This window comes from Camelina sativa, chromosome 17 (assembly GCF_000633955.1).
Source record: "Camelina sativa cultivar DH55 chromosome 17, Cs, whole genome shotgun sequence".
In the NCBI taxonomy this organism is placed as follows: domain Eukaryota; kingdom Viridiplantae; phylum Streptophyta; class Magnoliopsida; order Brassicales; family Brassicaceae; genus Camelina; species Camelina sativa.
In genome coordinates this window covers 7373251-7388089 of record NC_025701.1, presented here as the reverse complement: position 1 = coordinate 7388089, position 14839 = coordinate 7373251, and the positions used below count along the sequence as shown (strand labels likewise).

Sequence of the window (14839 nt, the reverse complement as noted above, 5' to 3'; positions counted from 1 at the left end):
CATTACCCGAAAAAAAAAAAAAGAGATTTTTTGACTAAAAAAGAGAAAGAGATTTTAAATGAGATTTCTTATTAATTAAATTGTCTCTTACATTTGACCAAAACACGTGTATATGTATCTCTGCATACTTTTTCTTTCTGTTGTAGACAGAGAGAGAGAGAGAGAAGAGAGAAAGGCGATGGCGGCTGCAACAGCAAGTGGGGGCAACCCAAGTTTCTCAAACTCTCCTCTCATCGAAAACTCTGATTCTAATCAGATTGTTGTCCCTGAGGTCTTTCTCTTTTTCTTTTTTTTCTTTCAATGGCCTTCGAAGTGGACAAGAGTTGTTTTTTTTTTTTCTAAGGATTCAGTACTGACTTGTGGTTTTAATAGTATAATGTTATTGTTTCTTTTATCAATACATGCAGAAGAAGAGCTGGAAAAACTTCTTCTCATACTTAGGCCCTGGCTTTCTCGTCTCAATTGCTTACATTGATCCTGGAAACTGTAAGATTCCACTTTCCGTAGATACTATACATAATTCATAAAAGTACATGTGTAACGCTTTAAATTTACACAGAAACACATAAACTATGCTTATTTGTTGTTACAGTTGAGACTGATTTGCAATCAGGAGCTCAATACAAGTATGAGGTGCGTTACATAATCAAGAGCTCATAAATGTGTAACCTTTACGTTCTTTGTCTTTGTTGATTTTTTCATTACTCGTTTCTTGGTCACATTAAACAGTTGCTCTGGATCATATTGGTGGCGTCATGTGCAGCTTTGGTTATTCAGTCTCTTGCTGCAAATCTTGGTGTCGTCACAGGTTTAAATCCTAAAATATACTGAACAAAGTCTTTCTTCTATTCTAGTCTAGTCTTTATATACATCAATGGTGATCGCAGGAAAGCACTTAGCAGAGCATTGTAGAGCTGAATACTCCAAAGTTCCAAACTTTATGTTATGGGTAGTAGCTGAAATCGCTGTAGTCGCTTGTGACATTCCTGAAGGCATGTGTTTTCTTACTTTTGTTGCAGTGATGATGGGAGTATTCTCATTCTGTTAATTTATCAAACAAATGTTGATTAATGAATCAATCAATTCATTGGTTTTCTTTGTATGCAGTGATTGGAACAGCATTTGCTTTAAACATGCTTTTCAATATCCCGGTTTGGATTGGTGTTCTTCTCACTGGACTTAGTACATTGATTCTTCTAGCACTTCAACGATATGGGGTATCTACTTTTACATTTGTTATGTTTTTTTTTAACTCTTTATCTGTTTTCATGTGGCTTTCAAGTCTCTAAAATTTGTATGTTGGTTGTTTTTAATATCCTTACAGATTAGGAAGCTCGAGTTCTTGATCGCGTTTCTTGTGTTCACCATTGCTATATGCTTCTTTGTTGAGCTTCATTACTCAAAACCAGACCCTAAAGAAGTCCTGTATGGTCTCTTTGTTCCTCAGTTAAAGGGTAACGGTGCAACTGGTTTAGCGATCTCTCTCCTCGGTGCCATGGTTATGCCGTAAGCAACTCTCTGTCTCTCTTTCCGCCTCAACCAAATTACGAAAATTCCTCATCTGTTTTTGCTTATTTCACAGGCACAATCTCTTTCTCCACTCTGCTTTAGTTCTCTCTAGAAAGATTCCTCGTTCAGTGCCCGGCATCAAGGTAACTTATCACCTATATATCATACATACATTCTCATGGTTGGTCGTTATGAGTCTGTACGTTCCTCATTTTTATTTACAGGAAGCTTGTCGGTATTACTTGATCGAAAGCGGATTAGCACTTTCAGTGGCATTTCTCATAAATGTCTCTGTGATAGCAGTGAGTGGTGCAGTTTGTAATGCCCCAGACTTAAGTCCAGAAGATCGAGCAAGTTGTGAAGATTTGGATTTAAACAAAGCTTCATTTCTGCTAAGGGTATAGGTTTTGGTTCAGTTTATAGCACAACTTTTGACAAGATTATAGATATATAAGACGTCTTGCTATCTTCTTGTGGTCTCACAGAACGTTGTGGGAAAATGGAGCTCAAAGATATTTGCAATTGCGTTGCTTGCTTCTGGTCAGAGTTCAACAATAACCGGAACATATGCTGGACAATACGTTATGCAGGTGTGACCAAATTCCAGATATATGCGCTCCTAATTAGTCCTAACTTGTGTCTAAATCTTGTTCTTATTTTCCCACAGGGGTTTCTTAATTTAAGACTACGACCATGGCTTAGAAACTTCTTAACAAGATGCTTAGCTATAATCCCAAGTTTGATCGTTGCTCTCATAGGTGGCTCAGCTGGTGCTGGAAAGTTAATCATCATTGCCTCGGTATAACCCCCGGTAACTCAAACTCTAATCTCTGAATCATATATACATTCTTAACACTAATCATCTTATAATCTGTTTGCAGATGATCTTATCCTTTGAACTCCCATTTGCTTTAGTCCCACTTCTCAAATTCACAAGCAGCAGAACCAAAATGGGCTCACACGCCAATTCACTTCTGGTAATAAATCAACTTCACTTCTCTTTATATATCAGTAACATCGATCGAAGGAACAAAATTTAACTAATCCTGCGGTTTTTGTGTAGATTTCAGCTGTGACTTGGATCATTGGTGGACTTATTATGGGCATAAACATATACTATCTAGTAAGCAGCTTCATCAAGCTGCTTCTCCATGGTCACATGAAGCTTGTAGCCATTGTCTTCCTAGCATTCTTGGATTCTCTGGCATTGCCCTTTACTTAGCTGCCATTGGTTACCTTGTTCTCCGTAAAAACAGAGAGTCCTCCGCACAGTATCTCCCTTCTGATAACTCTCAGACCGCAGAAACACTTCCTAGAGAAGACATTGTGAACATGCGGTTACCTAATAGAGTAGCAGGCGACTTAAGTTGAAGAATTATATAATTTAAGATGGAAGAAACATTGTTTACTTATTGTGATCTATTACATAGATTAAACATGACTTGGTGTAATCTATTACATAGATTAAACATGAAGCCTTTTCTACAAAATCCATCAAAACGGTTTGGCTAAAGATCCGAGCATATAGATTCATAACCAGATCACAAGACATTTTGAAACAGAGGTTTCACATAACCAGAGACAAGAAACAAAGATCAGTATCTTGTTTTTTTTTTTAATAATGATAAAACAAAAGTAATATCAATGGCTTAGGAAACTTGAGGGAATAAGCTTTTCAAGAACCGATCTTGATGCCGTTTTCGATGGATTCTTGTGAAGTTGAAGGAGGGGGAGGAGGAGGAAGATGACCTTTCTCTTGCAAGCTCTTGACTGTGTCGTAGAGGCTTTGCTTGGTGGATGTGAACTCTAAGCCTAAGTCCTTAATCTTTTGGTTAGTGAATTTGTATGGCTTGGCTCTAGGGTTCTTCTCGTCCTTGCACCTGAAAACATTATTACACAAGTCAAACATCGTTGTTACTTACCACAATCTTTTATTTTACTTGGGTCAATTATTTGGGGATTTGGCACTATCTTAGTTGAACATTATTCACTCTAAAGCGACCCAAAAATTGTCTAATTAAAGTCAGACAAAGAGCAAAGACTAGCTCCATTACAACTACCGTTTCTTTTCAACTCATAATATGTTGTGTGTTGTGCATATCATCTTATGGTTTCAATAGTATCCACGTCAGCGGTTGGTGAGGAGTGGACTTGGACTTATGCCTTATGGTGTGAGTTGTTGGGTATACCAACTTTCACCACAAGCGATCGAAAAAGGATCATGGGACCAAACTCACAGCCATCATTGGTTTTATTATCAAAGTCAGTGATATCAAAAAAGAAGAGATAAAAAGAAGAAAAGAAACATTCTCACATGGTCAGAAAATAAAGAAATTGTATTGTACTTTTTTTTTTTGACGATAAAAAGCTATGTCAAATTAGCGAAGACGCTCTAAGTGACGTCAGATTCTCGTCATAATCAGCTTTAAGTGTTCATATGTTTACTGATTAGTGTTGGTGACGACTGACGACTTATTCTTGTTATGCATTTGTATACTAAAAAGTCTTAATACCAATTAAAAAAAAAATAATGATAGTTATATAAAGCAGAGTACTTGAGACCGGTCATTGCTTAATTGATACACAAGACCTAACATCGTGACTAAAAGACGTTATTTGCTTTTTTTGTTTTCATTTTTACTCAAGTAAGTGTGAAATCATGCATCTCTGAGGTTACTAGGCGTTATTGATGCATGGGTGCCAAGTGTATCATCATTCGTCCTAAATAAATAGCTGATACTACGAGATGGCGTGCACACATTAAATTGGATTTGTCGTTTCAAATGAGAAGAAAAATTAAATATATATATATATATATATATATATATATATTGGACCACATTAATAAATAATGCTTGATATCTTTCAAGTTGGTTATATGTTTCAGATGTTTCAAATGGATTATGTTTTACCACTTTCAAAAAGTTTTCAGTTTTATAATATGATTCTCGTTTTTAAGTAAAACTAACCTTAAATAATTAGTAAATTCTTAAACGAGACATTAGTTAGACAATACTGAAATGCTAAAAGCAAAGTTTTAGTTACTTACTTGGTGGGAAGTGGATACTCCGGGAATAGCTTAGCTAGAATCTCAACAACTTCACCGCGGTGAAGCGCGCTCTCGGCAAGGAGATAACGCCCGGAGGCCGATGGTGCCTCATAGACAAGAACATGAGCCAGCGCGACATCGCGAACATCCACATAAGCCTGAGTCAAGTTAGCGTAAGTCTTAGCCGAGCCGGTTAGATATTTGAGGACGTGGAAGAGACTGGCGTTGATCGTCGGCTGTAATGGTGGTCCAAGAACAAGCACCGGATTCAACACCACCAAGTCAACACCTTTCTCTTTTGCTGTCTCCCACGCCGCTTGTTCCGCCACCATCTTACCGTAACAATACCAATTCTACAAAAACACATTTCAAAGTTTTCATATAACAGATATATTTTCACATTAAAACCAAAGCACAAGAAAACAAAAGAAATAGTGTTTTAAGGCTTAAATTAGTAGTCAGAGAGAGAAATTAAAAAAAAAAGCAAGAAGACCTTGGTGTTTTTGCAGAAGTCAAGATCACTCCAACAACTTTCGTCAACGACTGCGTCAGGGTCACGGTTAGGGTCCATGTAGACGGCACCAATAGAGGAAGTGATGACGACACGCTTAACCTTAGCTTCAGCCGCAGCATTAATTACGAACTTGGCTCCGTTCACGGCCGGCTCAACCATTTGCTCCTGAAGATTAATAATTAATTAATATTCACTCCAACATCAAAACTCTTATTAACCATCTTTTTCTTCATTTTGAAGTCTTTTCATGCAATAAATAAAATTTCTTTACAAGAAAAACAAAGATAATGACTTTCTCGGATATGTCATCATTGACCAATACGAACATATATACCCCACTGAACAATAATACTAAAGTTTATGTAATTTTCATGATAGCATTTTCGATAGCGGCAGGTGGTGTGTAATTAAGGAACGACAAAAAGAACGTAAAGTAAATCAGCTCCACTACCATATTTATATAATTTTATTACCAACAAAGGTCCTTTAACTTTTATTCAATTCTCTTTGTAAGCCACAGAAAATGCAAGAAGGATATAGAAAACCCAAGAAGAAATTACTTACGGGATCGTCAGTGACCGGAGAAGCCGTATGAAAGACACCGTCGCAACCATCAACCGCCGCTTTAAGAGCCTCGTAGTCTTGAAGATCTGCTTTGCACAGAACCAGTCTCTCCTTTGCTCCTTCTAGTTCTCTCAAATGTGTATTCTTTGGATCATCTTCAAGAAAATAATAATAATAATAATAATAAACTTTAAAAACAAATCCCAATTGTCAAATACAACAAATAATAAAATTGACCTTATTAAGAACTTAGATTATTATTATGGTTTTTATATATAATGAGTAAAAAACGAATATAATATATATCGGACCTGGATTCCGTACGGTTCCTTTGACTGTGTAGCCTCTCTCAAGAAGTGACTTAACTATCCAAGAAGCGATGTATCCACCGGCTCCGGTGACGCAAACGGTTTTCCCTGCCGATGATGTTTCGTCGACTGGCATATTCCCCGATGATCGAAAGAAAGTATAACAAGAGCTTAGGTGTTGTGAGAAGAGAATGCGTAGTTACAAATCGAGTTACGTTTCGTATTATATAAAGACCGAAAAGGTAAGTTATCTTTATATTTACAAACTTGCCAAGTTCACCTAACAATGGTAATTATTAGATAATGTTTTTTGTCTATATTTTTATTCACATTATCTTAGAAAAAGTATAATTATATAATTATTATTATTGAAAACAAAATTTATAGAAAGAGGGGTTGGTGGAGGAAGAAGAAACATTTGGAACTATATACCCCCTTATTAAAAAAGAAAATATTATCTTTAGACAAACTCATAATCTTGGACAATACTGTATATTTAAATGATACCTACAATCATTTTAACCTGGGTATTATATTTATATCTATTGATAAAGACAACATACTCATACATTTCTGGATGATGATGTATACAATGGAAATAAAAGAGAATTACAGATTGATTAAGATATAGTGATATACACTATTCTTTTGGTACAAATTTTATGTTATGTTGTTACTCCTTCGTCTAATATTATATGATTGATTAGATTTATGCACTTTTCTATAAGTTTTATGTCCAATATCAGAAATGACAACACAGACGAATCTACGATCATTGTTTGTGTTATCTAACCGATCATTGTTTGTGTTATCTAACCTGATAGCGACTTTTTTCATACACCTACACATAAGTCATAGGCATGTCTCTAAACATATAAAATATAAATAAATATATATGCTCCTAGCCAGGTGACATAAGATCAAACTAGTTCCATAACAGGACATAGGTCAGAAGAATCTACTAACAAGAACACCACCATTCGTCTCTAAACAAGCAAAGCTTTAATTAACACCAAAGTTGTTACCTAAACCACCAGAACCAATCTTTTTTCCTGAATTACCATTTACCTAACCATGTGCTTGATTCATGGATCAACCTGAAGCACGGTTGTACTCACTTCTGCCTTATCAGACTCTGCTTCCAGTTCCTTGTTCACTCTCTGATCATCTTCTTCAGCTTCATTTTCTACTTTACCAGTCTCAGGAATGCTTCTATTTGTTTCTTTATCAACCTCTTGTCCCTTTGCCTCAGACATATCCTCGTTCTCAATCAATTTTGTACCTGCAGTTTGCTCTTCGGCTGACTCTTTCTCTTCTACCTTGGTTTCAGGCTCTGCATTTGGCTCTTTCACTGACATTTGCTCTTCTCCCTCAGTTGTGGGTTCAACAGGCGTCTCTTTCACTGACTCTTGCTCTTTCTCATCAGTTTCAAGTTCTGCATTTGTCTCTTTTGCTACCTTGTGCTCTTCCCCATCAGTTTTGGTTTCCGCAATTGGCTCTTTTGCTGCCTCCTGCTCTTCTCCATTAGTTTTGGGCTCTGCATTTGGCTCCTTCAGCGAGTTACCCTCTTTTCCATCAGTGTCAGGTTCCTCATTTGGCTCTTTTGCAGATCTTTCCTCTTCTCCATCAGTTTTGGTTTCTGCATTTTGAATCTCAGGCAGTTGTTGGTGTTCTTCCATAGCATCAGGCTCTGCATCTGATTCTTCCCCCAATTTCAGACTGTCTTCACCTTTAGTTTTGGGGTCTTCCTTATCATCACAATCTTTTTCACTCTCCGGGTGCATAGCTCGAGTCACCTTCTGCTTTTTGCCAGTCCTGCTTTTTGTTCTATCAGGTTCACCATTCAGGTCTTTCAAGGATTTACAGTTCCCTTCAGTGCTTTCTGGTTCATTGCTTACAGCCTCAAGTGCACCTTTGGTTCTTTTCGCTTGCTTAGTGGAGTCTGTTACCGAGTCTTTCATCTTCATCTTCATCTTTTGCGTAGAGGATCTATATCCATATTTGTAAACCACTCAATCAAAGATCAAATCTTCCAATAACAATAATATTAATTATTATAAAGTTTCATACCCGACTTCTGGAGAACTATTTGGTTCCACATTCTTCGACACATTTTTGCTCTTCTTGGCTTTCTGCCTTTGTATACTGCACATAACAGCAAAAACTCAAGACTAAAAGATACCAAGCTATACTAAAGTTAAAATTGTGGGTTATCACAAAACTTTGAAAGTTTCACTTACATTTTAATTAAAGGAGTAGACTCCTCATCAATATCCTGCTTAAAAACATTTTGGGGTAAATCAGTTACATATATCTATAAGATGTTTTGGGAAAAATAAACAATGGAGAATAAACAAAGAGAATCTCAATGTAAGAATTTTTCACACTGGCTGAAGAATTAACCTGGATTATCTCAAAACGTTCCACTTTGAGATTAAGCTCTTCTACATCCCCATCTAAATATTTCACCTGCAACGAGACCAGCAATGGAAAAAGTCTATATTAAACAATTATGTAGCAAAGAGAGAATTCAAATAAGCAAATAGAGAAGCTAACTCACTTGATGCATCTTCTTAAGACTACAATAGGAACTTATCACACCTTCATAAAATCTGTGTACACATAAATGGTGAGGTTGGTACCATTTCGTCCCCAAAAAAAAAAAGTTTGCTACCATTCATATTACAGTATCAAAAATATGAAGTAAGCAAGTTTTACAATAAACTTACGCCTTGTCGAGTGGCCACCAGACATTAACTTTCTTATTAACCATTTCCTCACCAAGCTCATTTGTATCGGGCTCCTGAAAAGAGAAATCTATACCATATGAATACAGGTGACAAGTCAATACCTCATAGCATGGACAGAGAAAGCAAGTAATTTCATACCACTCCTCCTGCTGTCTGTTTCCTCTTGAGATGGCTCTTAGGAGTTTGTTCAGATTTTTTGGTAAAAGGCGTCGTTGCACAAGAATCCTTCTGCACGGTTATCACATTGTAAGTAAGGATGTTCTAGGATATTATATACTGATAAGAGAAATCATGGTTCATAAAACTTGCTACCTTGCTCTTTGATGATCGGGGTACAGGCGTATCCATGCTTGCACCTTCTGAATTTTTTTTCTTAGAATCTGAATGGACTGATTTTTTCATGCTTGCACCTTCTGAAGTCTTTTTCTTAGCATCTGAACTGACTGATTTATTCATGCTTGCACCTTTTGAAGTCTTCTTCTTAGCATCTGAAAGGACTGAGTTTTTGCCACTGTGCTTTACCATCTTAGTGTCTGCAAGAGGCTTCTTTGCAGATGTTTTTGCTAAACCATTCTGTGCTTTCTCCTTTTTACTTGACCTACCAGACTTAATGCGATCTTCAGGTTTTTCAAGGTCAGATTCCATCAAATCTTCTTCTTCAGGATTATCTTTCTTCACAATCTGTTTCTTTGATGGTGGTGTAGCTAAGGAATCTACATCATGATTTGTCTCTTCCATCTTTGTTCGGCTTCGTTTACGTGACCCCGTCTGATTTGTTTGACCAACTTTAGTAGGTGAAGTTGCTTTCTTGGCAGCAACCTTCGCAAGTGATGAATCCTTGAGTTTTTTTTCCTGCACCACCTTCTTGCTTGAAGACGTCTTAAATGAATAGCCTTCCTCAGGATTCATCAGAGAATTGGGTTTCCGCCCTCTCTTCCTTTCAGAACCTGATGTAGTCTCTGCATCTGTACTCTCGGACTGCCCTTCATTTCCAGTTATTACTTTGTCATCTCCATTGGCCCGACGAGTTCCACCTCTAGCAGTTCTCTTGGATCTATTTCCCTTGCGAGAAACCCCCAAATTCAATTTGACCTAATTCAACAGATTAAGAAGACATTGGTTAAGCAACAAACAACGTGAAGCTGAACACTTGCAATGAAAAAGCCTTTCAAATACAGTACCTCTAATGAATCACTTGGAACTACTTGTTCTTCTGATATCTTTTCATCTGCCTGAAAATTTGAAAAAGATAGAAGAAGCTTGATACGCACCGTTGGCAGTTGCAAACTTCAAGATTATACCACACAACTATCAATCAAACCAAGAGCTCAGAACATAAAGAATACCTCATTTTCTTTGGCCTTAACATCACTGTGCCCTTGAGAAATGGCAGATTCGCTTTGGCATATTAATGAAACTACTGGAGAATACATGTCCAAGCTAGTCCCTGTGGACTTCAAAGCTTCCATGATGCAAGGCTGAAGCTTACGGGCACAACTACTAAGAACCTTCTCCACAAGCGTGGAAGCCGCTGGTGAGACATCCTAAGGCATGTCAATCAGACAAATTAAACCTCAAGTGTATATAAAACCTTGGAGAATCTAACCTCAACTGGGGAAAACTTACCAGGCTTTCCTTTTTGACAGAATTTAAGAGAACCTCGAGCAAATCCATGGGTACTTCTTCACTTTCATCTATAACTGTGATCATAATCGTTTCCATTGAGAGAAGCACCAGTAGAGGATGACCCAGCCTAAACAGATGCACAAAAGAAAAACATCAACATATGCCAAACGTGAATACCCCCTGAAGCCAGTTTCATATGAAGTACCTAAGAGTTAATTGAGCTTTGTGATAACAGGATCTAAACCTACCTTATAATTTTCAGGAACCGTCGAAACATATCTAGGACAAGATCATCGCACTCCAAGTCCAACATAACTAAGGAAGATCTGACCTTTGCAACAGTCTCAAGAACAACCTCAGCTTTCCTGTAACTACGACTGGTAGAATCAGCTAGTTTATCAAATGCTTCTATTGTCACCTCAAAAATCTCCTGCAAGTCAAATAAGCAAAGCCAATGGCCTCATGAGAATATTTGAAATAAGCATTTTACTGGAATCCAAAAAGGTACACAACTTGTGGATCAGAGGTATATCAACCTTCATCTGGTCATCGTCATAAGGGGCATCTGGAGCAGTAATCCTCATAATTTCAGTCAAGCAAGAGACAACAGAAACCCTAACATCAGAATCAGGATTTCTCAAGAGATCAGCAGATACCAAAGCTGCCATGGATGGTTTTAGGTCATTTAGTAATGATACAGTAGCATCTTGCTCGACAGTGGCGAGCAGAGACTCAACACTCTACACACAAGAGGCATCAAAAAATCAGATGATTGAACATAAATCGCAGATAAAAAAAAATTCGCTTAGGGATTTGAAAGCAGCAATAGAACCCTAAGAAAGATTTCACCTTTTATCCCAAAATATCTCAGGAAACGCTACAAAATCACTAACGAACATCGAACAAGACAGCAGAAATCAGAAACCCTAATCGTATCCTATAATCTAAGCCCCCCAAAACAGAGAAATTTCACCAAACTCATGAACGAAAACAACAAAAACCAGAGAATCTCGAGAGAGAGTGAGAAGGAATCGTACATCGAGAAGACGGAGAGTCGCATCAGTTGAGGAATGAGGCTTGACGAGATTGTCTGCAGCCTCGAGGAGTGCTTTAGAGAGCTTGGTCTCTCCGACAAAAGGACCCATCTTTGGTTTTGTTCTTCTGGAGATTTCAAAACCCTAGAAAACAAAGAAACATTCCCCGAATTGAAAGGGAAAAGAAAATAAAAAAGACTGTGTCTTTTGGAGAGAGCCTCTAAAAATCCAAAGGGTTGGAGCAAAGGGAAAAAAATAAAAATGACAACTTTGCGCCTTTTAAATGCGCGGTGTTGGAAACATGCAAGAACTGCTCTCTCTAGCTGAGAAGATTATTATTAACTCATAACCAAACAAAACAAAAACGCTAGTCTTTAAACTCGATTATGTCAGTGTTGACAATTAAAATAAAATAAATCAATTATGTCAGAGACAAAATTTTGATTTTATTCATATATACTAAGAGACTAGTTAGTTGTTGCTCTAATAATACCAGATTACCAGAATGATTAATCGGTGGTGGTGCCAAGCTTTGTTGGATTCGTCTCTTCCCGCCCTTCTTCCGGAGCTTTTCACTTCAAAAAAATTGAAAATTTCCAAGTGTTTTTGTATTCGTGTAAATCGTAAAAACTAAAAACCATAGGTTCCTTTATATTGACGGCGATATAGAACACAGAGCCAATAAGGATGAATAAAATAAATAATTGACCTTAAAGGACTGAAATAATATCCTGTTAATTGTTACAAAAATATATTCTGAATCCTTTAAAGGATTAAACACTTGCCTTTAAGAGATAGATTCTGTATAGATATAGAAAACAAAGAAATCTCAATTGTCAATTTAAAAATCCACAAGGCTATATAAACTACAATCAGTGAAGTAATTTTTTAACTGATCATATTTCACTTTTCAGTACCTAAAAGGCCTATATAGTATAAGGCTATCGTCGTTATATTGTATCTGCAAAATTTTAAACATNGTATAAAATTGAAGCCAAAAAAAAAAAAAAAAAAAAAAAAAATCTAAAGGAAATTTGGCCTTTGGAAGAGCAGAGCCTAGGAGGATAACAACAAAACTTGACAATGTTCCAACGTCCAAACAAATCTCAACAGCTGTCCGCTAAAATATTAAAATATCAAAACCAAGAGAAAACAGCATTTTGGGATGAAAAAGCATCTGGAAATTCGAGTTTAGAGAAGCTTCATAAAATTTATTGAGATTCAATATACTTCTTGACGATATTGAGAGCAGTCGTCTCCTCGCCGTAGTCCTGACAAGAAATTCACATAAACGCATTAAGTGGAAGACTAGGTACTGTTACCAATGAATCCTATCAATTATATATGATTCATAGGATACACGAGTTAAAAGTGAAAAGACGTTTATTTACCTTGACAACAAGACATGAGCATCCAAACAACCTTCCTGGCATTTCACTCAGATTCAATCTTGCAGAGCTGCAAAAACAACAACATCAAAAAAGATTCAATTCGTTGTCGAAAAACCAAACATTCATTTGGAGCACAACAGAGCTTTAGCATATTGATGAAAAAGCCTTTCAAATACAGTACCTCTAATGAATCACTTAAACTACTTGTTCTTCTGATATCTTTTCATCTGCCTGAAAAATTGAAAAAGATATGAGAAGCTTGATACGCACTGTTGGCAGTTGCAAATTTCAAGATTATATCACACAACTATCAATCAAACCAAGAGCTTAAAACATAAAGAATACCTCATTTCTTTGGCCTTAACATCACTGTGCCCTTGAGTAATGGCAGATTCGCTTTGACACGATAGAGCACAAAATACAAAGATCATAGATAGAGAACCATACGATAAGCTAGACGAACCATTGTAACAGAGTGCACCACCGGGCTTTACGACCAACTTTGATCCTCTCTTGAAGGAACTTGTCGAGAGAAGCAATCTCAGGTTTTTTTTGCGGCAACCGACTTCGAGGAACATATGTCCTTCAACCCCATCAATAGTTCTCCTTACTACAGTTATGTAGTCGCAACTGTTGGCCCTGAAGCTGATGTGGAAGATAGCATTCATAGACTTGAGCTTCTGAGACGTGTCAGCATGAGTTTCTAGGGTTTCCACAAGTACCTTCTTCATCTCAATGTCCTTTGGCAGAAAAGAATGAGATCCAGCATAAAGTGAAAACTCGGCATACAGAAGAAGCCAATCAATTTTATCAATGTCCGTTTTCGGAACCTCGTAGAATCTCATAGCATCATCACCAGAAGCTGGTGGTTCCGACGAAAAAGCAGGCATAGGTCCTCGGTAAAACTTATCTAGCACAAAACTATGGAAGTAGTTTAATGCAGTATCTCTTTCCACTGTTGTGGGTTTGATTCGGCAGCGTTCCATGAAGAGCTTAAACCCGGGAATGAGAGGTCTTCTGACCATAGTTTGCAAAGTGAGAGAATGATCAGCAGCAGCAGCATCAACATCTTTAACGTCGACAGTAATATAGTAAGTCGTAGAAAAGGGATGTTCGGTATTCAGTTTAGGTATGCGTATGAACTCCAAGTTCCTATTATTCTCAAAGTTGAACCAATGAACTCCCAACCGGCCGTAGAGAACCATTTCGGTAGGTGGTTGTTCTTCTTCGGTAAAATAAAATGGTGAGATTCCGTGAATAAGTGGGATACGAACGTCAGGATCGAAATCGAAACCCTAAACCCAATCCAAAAAAAAAAAAAAAACAAATATTACAATGTCGCAGGGGGTTGTGTGTGTGTTAAACAAAAATATAAATAAATAAATAATATCGCAGGGGGTTACGTACCTGACTATCGTCTCTTTGGCGAAGGTAATCCACATCTTCTTCCTCTGCTTCTTCTTCATACAAGTGGCGCAAAACAGGGCCCCATTGTTCAGATGAACTCCGGAAGTCCAACAACTGCACCAGAGGTTTCCGGTTGTCGACTCTACCTGGATTGCCTGTTTCAAGTATAACAGGCTCTTCATCATTTGTTTCCCAAGGCGCATTCTTTTTCTTTACCCTACGGTAGACACAGGTGATCTGATGATACAACAAGGCAGGAAGAGTAAGAATTAGAAAGTTGTTAGGTTTTTTTTTTTTTTTTGGACAGGAACGAGAAATCTTCTAACACCTAATTAAGAACCCAATCAAATACATACAAATTACAATCGATCGCCAAAAATAATAATAAATACCTTAGATGTGCCTCCTCCCACTACTTCGGCTTCTTCTTCGAGACCTGGTACTAGTGGAGAATAATTAACATCACTGTGCCCTTGAGTAATGGCAGATTCGCTTTGGCAAATTGATGAAACTACTGGAGAATAAATGTCCAAGCTGGTCCCTGTGGACTTCAAAGCTTCGATGATGCAAGGCTGAAGCTTACGGGCACAACTACTGAGAACCTTCTCCACAAGCGTGGAAGCCGCTGGTGAGACATCCTAAGGCAAGTCAATCAGACAAATTAAACCTCAAGTGTATTTAAAATAT

At 37.4% G+C, this 14839-nt stretch overlaps 3 protein-coding genes and 1 pseudogene across 3 annotated transcripts in view; 1 reads left to right on the top strand and 3 right to left on the bottom strand.

Moving 5' to 3' along the window:
• On the top strand, positions 115-3056 carry LOC104755908 (annotated as a pseudogene).
• LOC104755910 (cinnamoyl-CoA reductase 1) lies at positions 3000-6163 on the bottom strand. Its single transcript, XM_010478395.2, has 5 exons — positions 5948-6163; positions 5637-5791; positions 5052-5237; positions 4559-4911; positions 3000-3389 (listed from the first exon to the last, which is right to left on the bottom strand). Exons 1-5 carry the CDS (start codon positions 6078-6080, stop codon positions 3185-3187), a joined length of 1032 nt encoding a protein of 343 aa, XP_010476697.1. The 5' UTR covers positions 6081-6163; the 3' UTR covers positions 3000-3184.
• On the bottom strand, positions 6806-11620 carry LOC104755907. The gene is made up of 14 exons (XM_010478394.2): positions 11358-11620; positions 10857-11060; positions 10569-10750; positions 10321-10447; positions 10041-10238; positions 9876-9926; positions 9007-9786; positions 8833-8922; positions 8674-8747; positions 8505-8556; positions 8348-8413; positions 8185-8219; positions 8015-8089; positions 6806-7933 (listed from the first exon to the last, which is right to left on the bottom strand). The coding sequence occupies exons 1-14, from the start codon at positions 11463-11465 to the stop codon at positions 7030-7032; spliced, it is 2946 nt and encodes a 981-aa protein (XP_010476696.1). The 5' UTR covers positions 11466-11620; the 3' UTR covers positions 6806-7029.
• Positions 12379-14839, bottom strand: part of LOC104759245 — a 4305-nt gene continuing 1844 nt past the window's right edge. The window contains exons 2-7 of the mRNA XM_010482195.2: positions 14545-14790; positions 14153-14389; positions 13091-14040; positions 12927-12976; positions 12746-12812; positions 12379-12625 (exon numbers count right to left, since the gene is read on the bottom strand). Coding sequence (XP_010480497.1) covers positions 12946-12976; positions 13091-14040; positions 14153-14389; positions 14545-14790 — 1464 coding nt within the window. The 3' untranslated portion in view covers positions 12379-12625; positions 12746-12812; positions 12927-12945. The remainder of the gene's footprint in view (positions 12626-12745; positions 12813-12926; positions 12977-13090; positions 14041-14152; positions 14390-14544; positions 14791-14839) is intronic.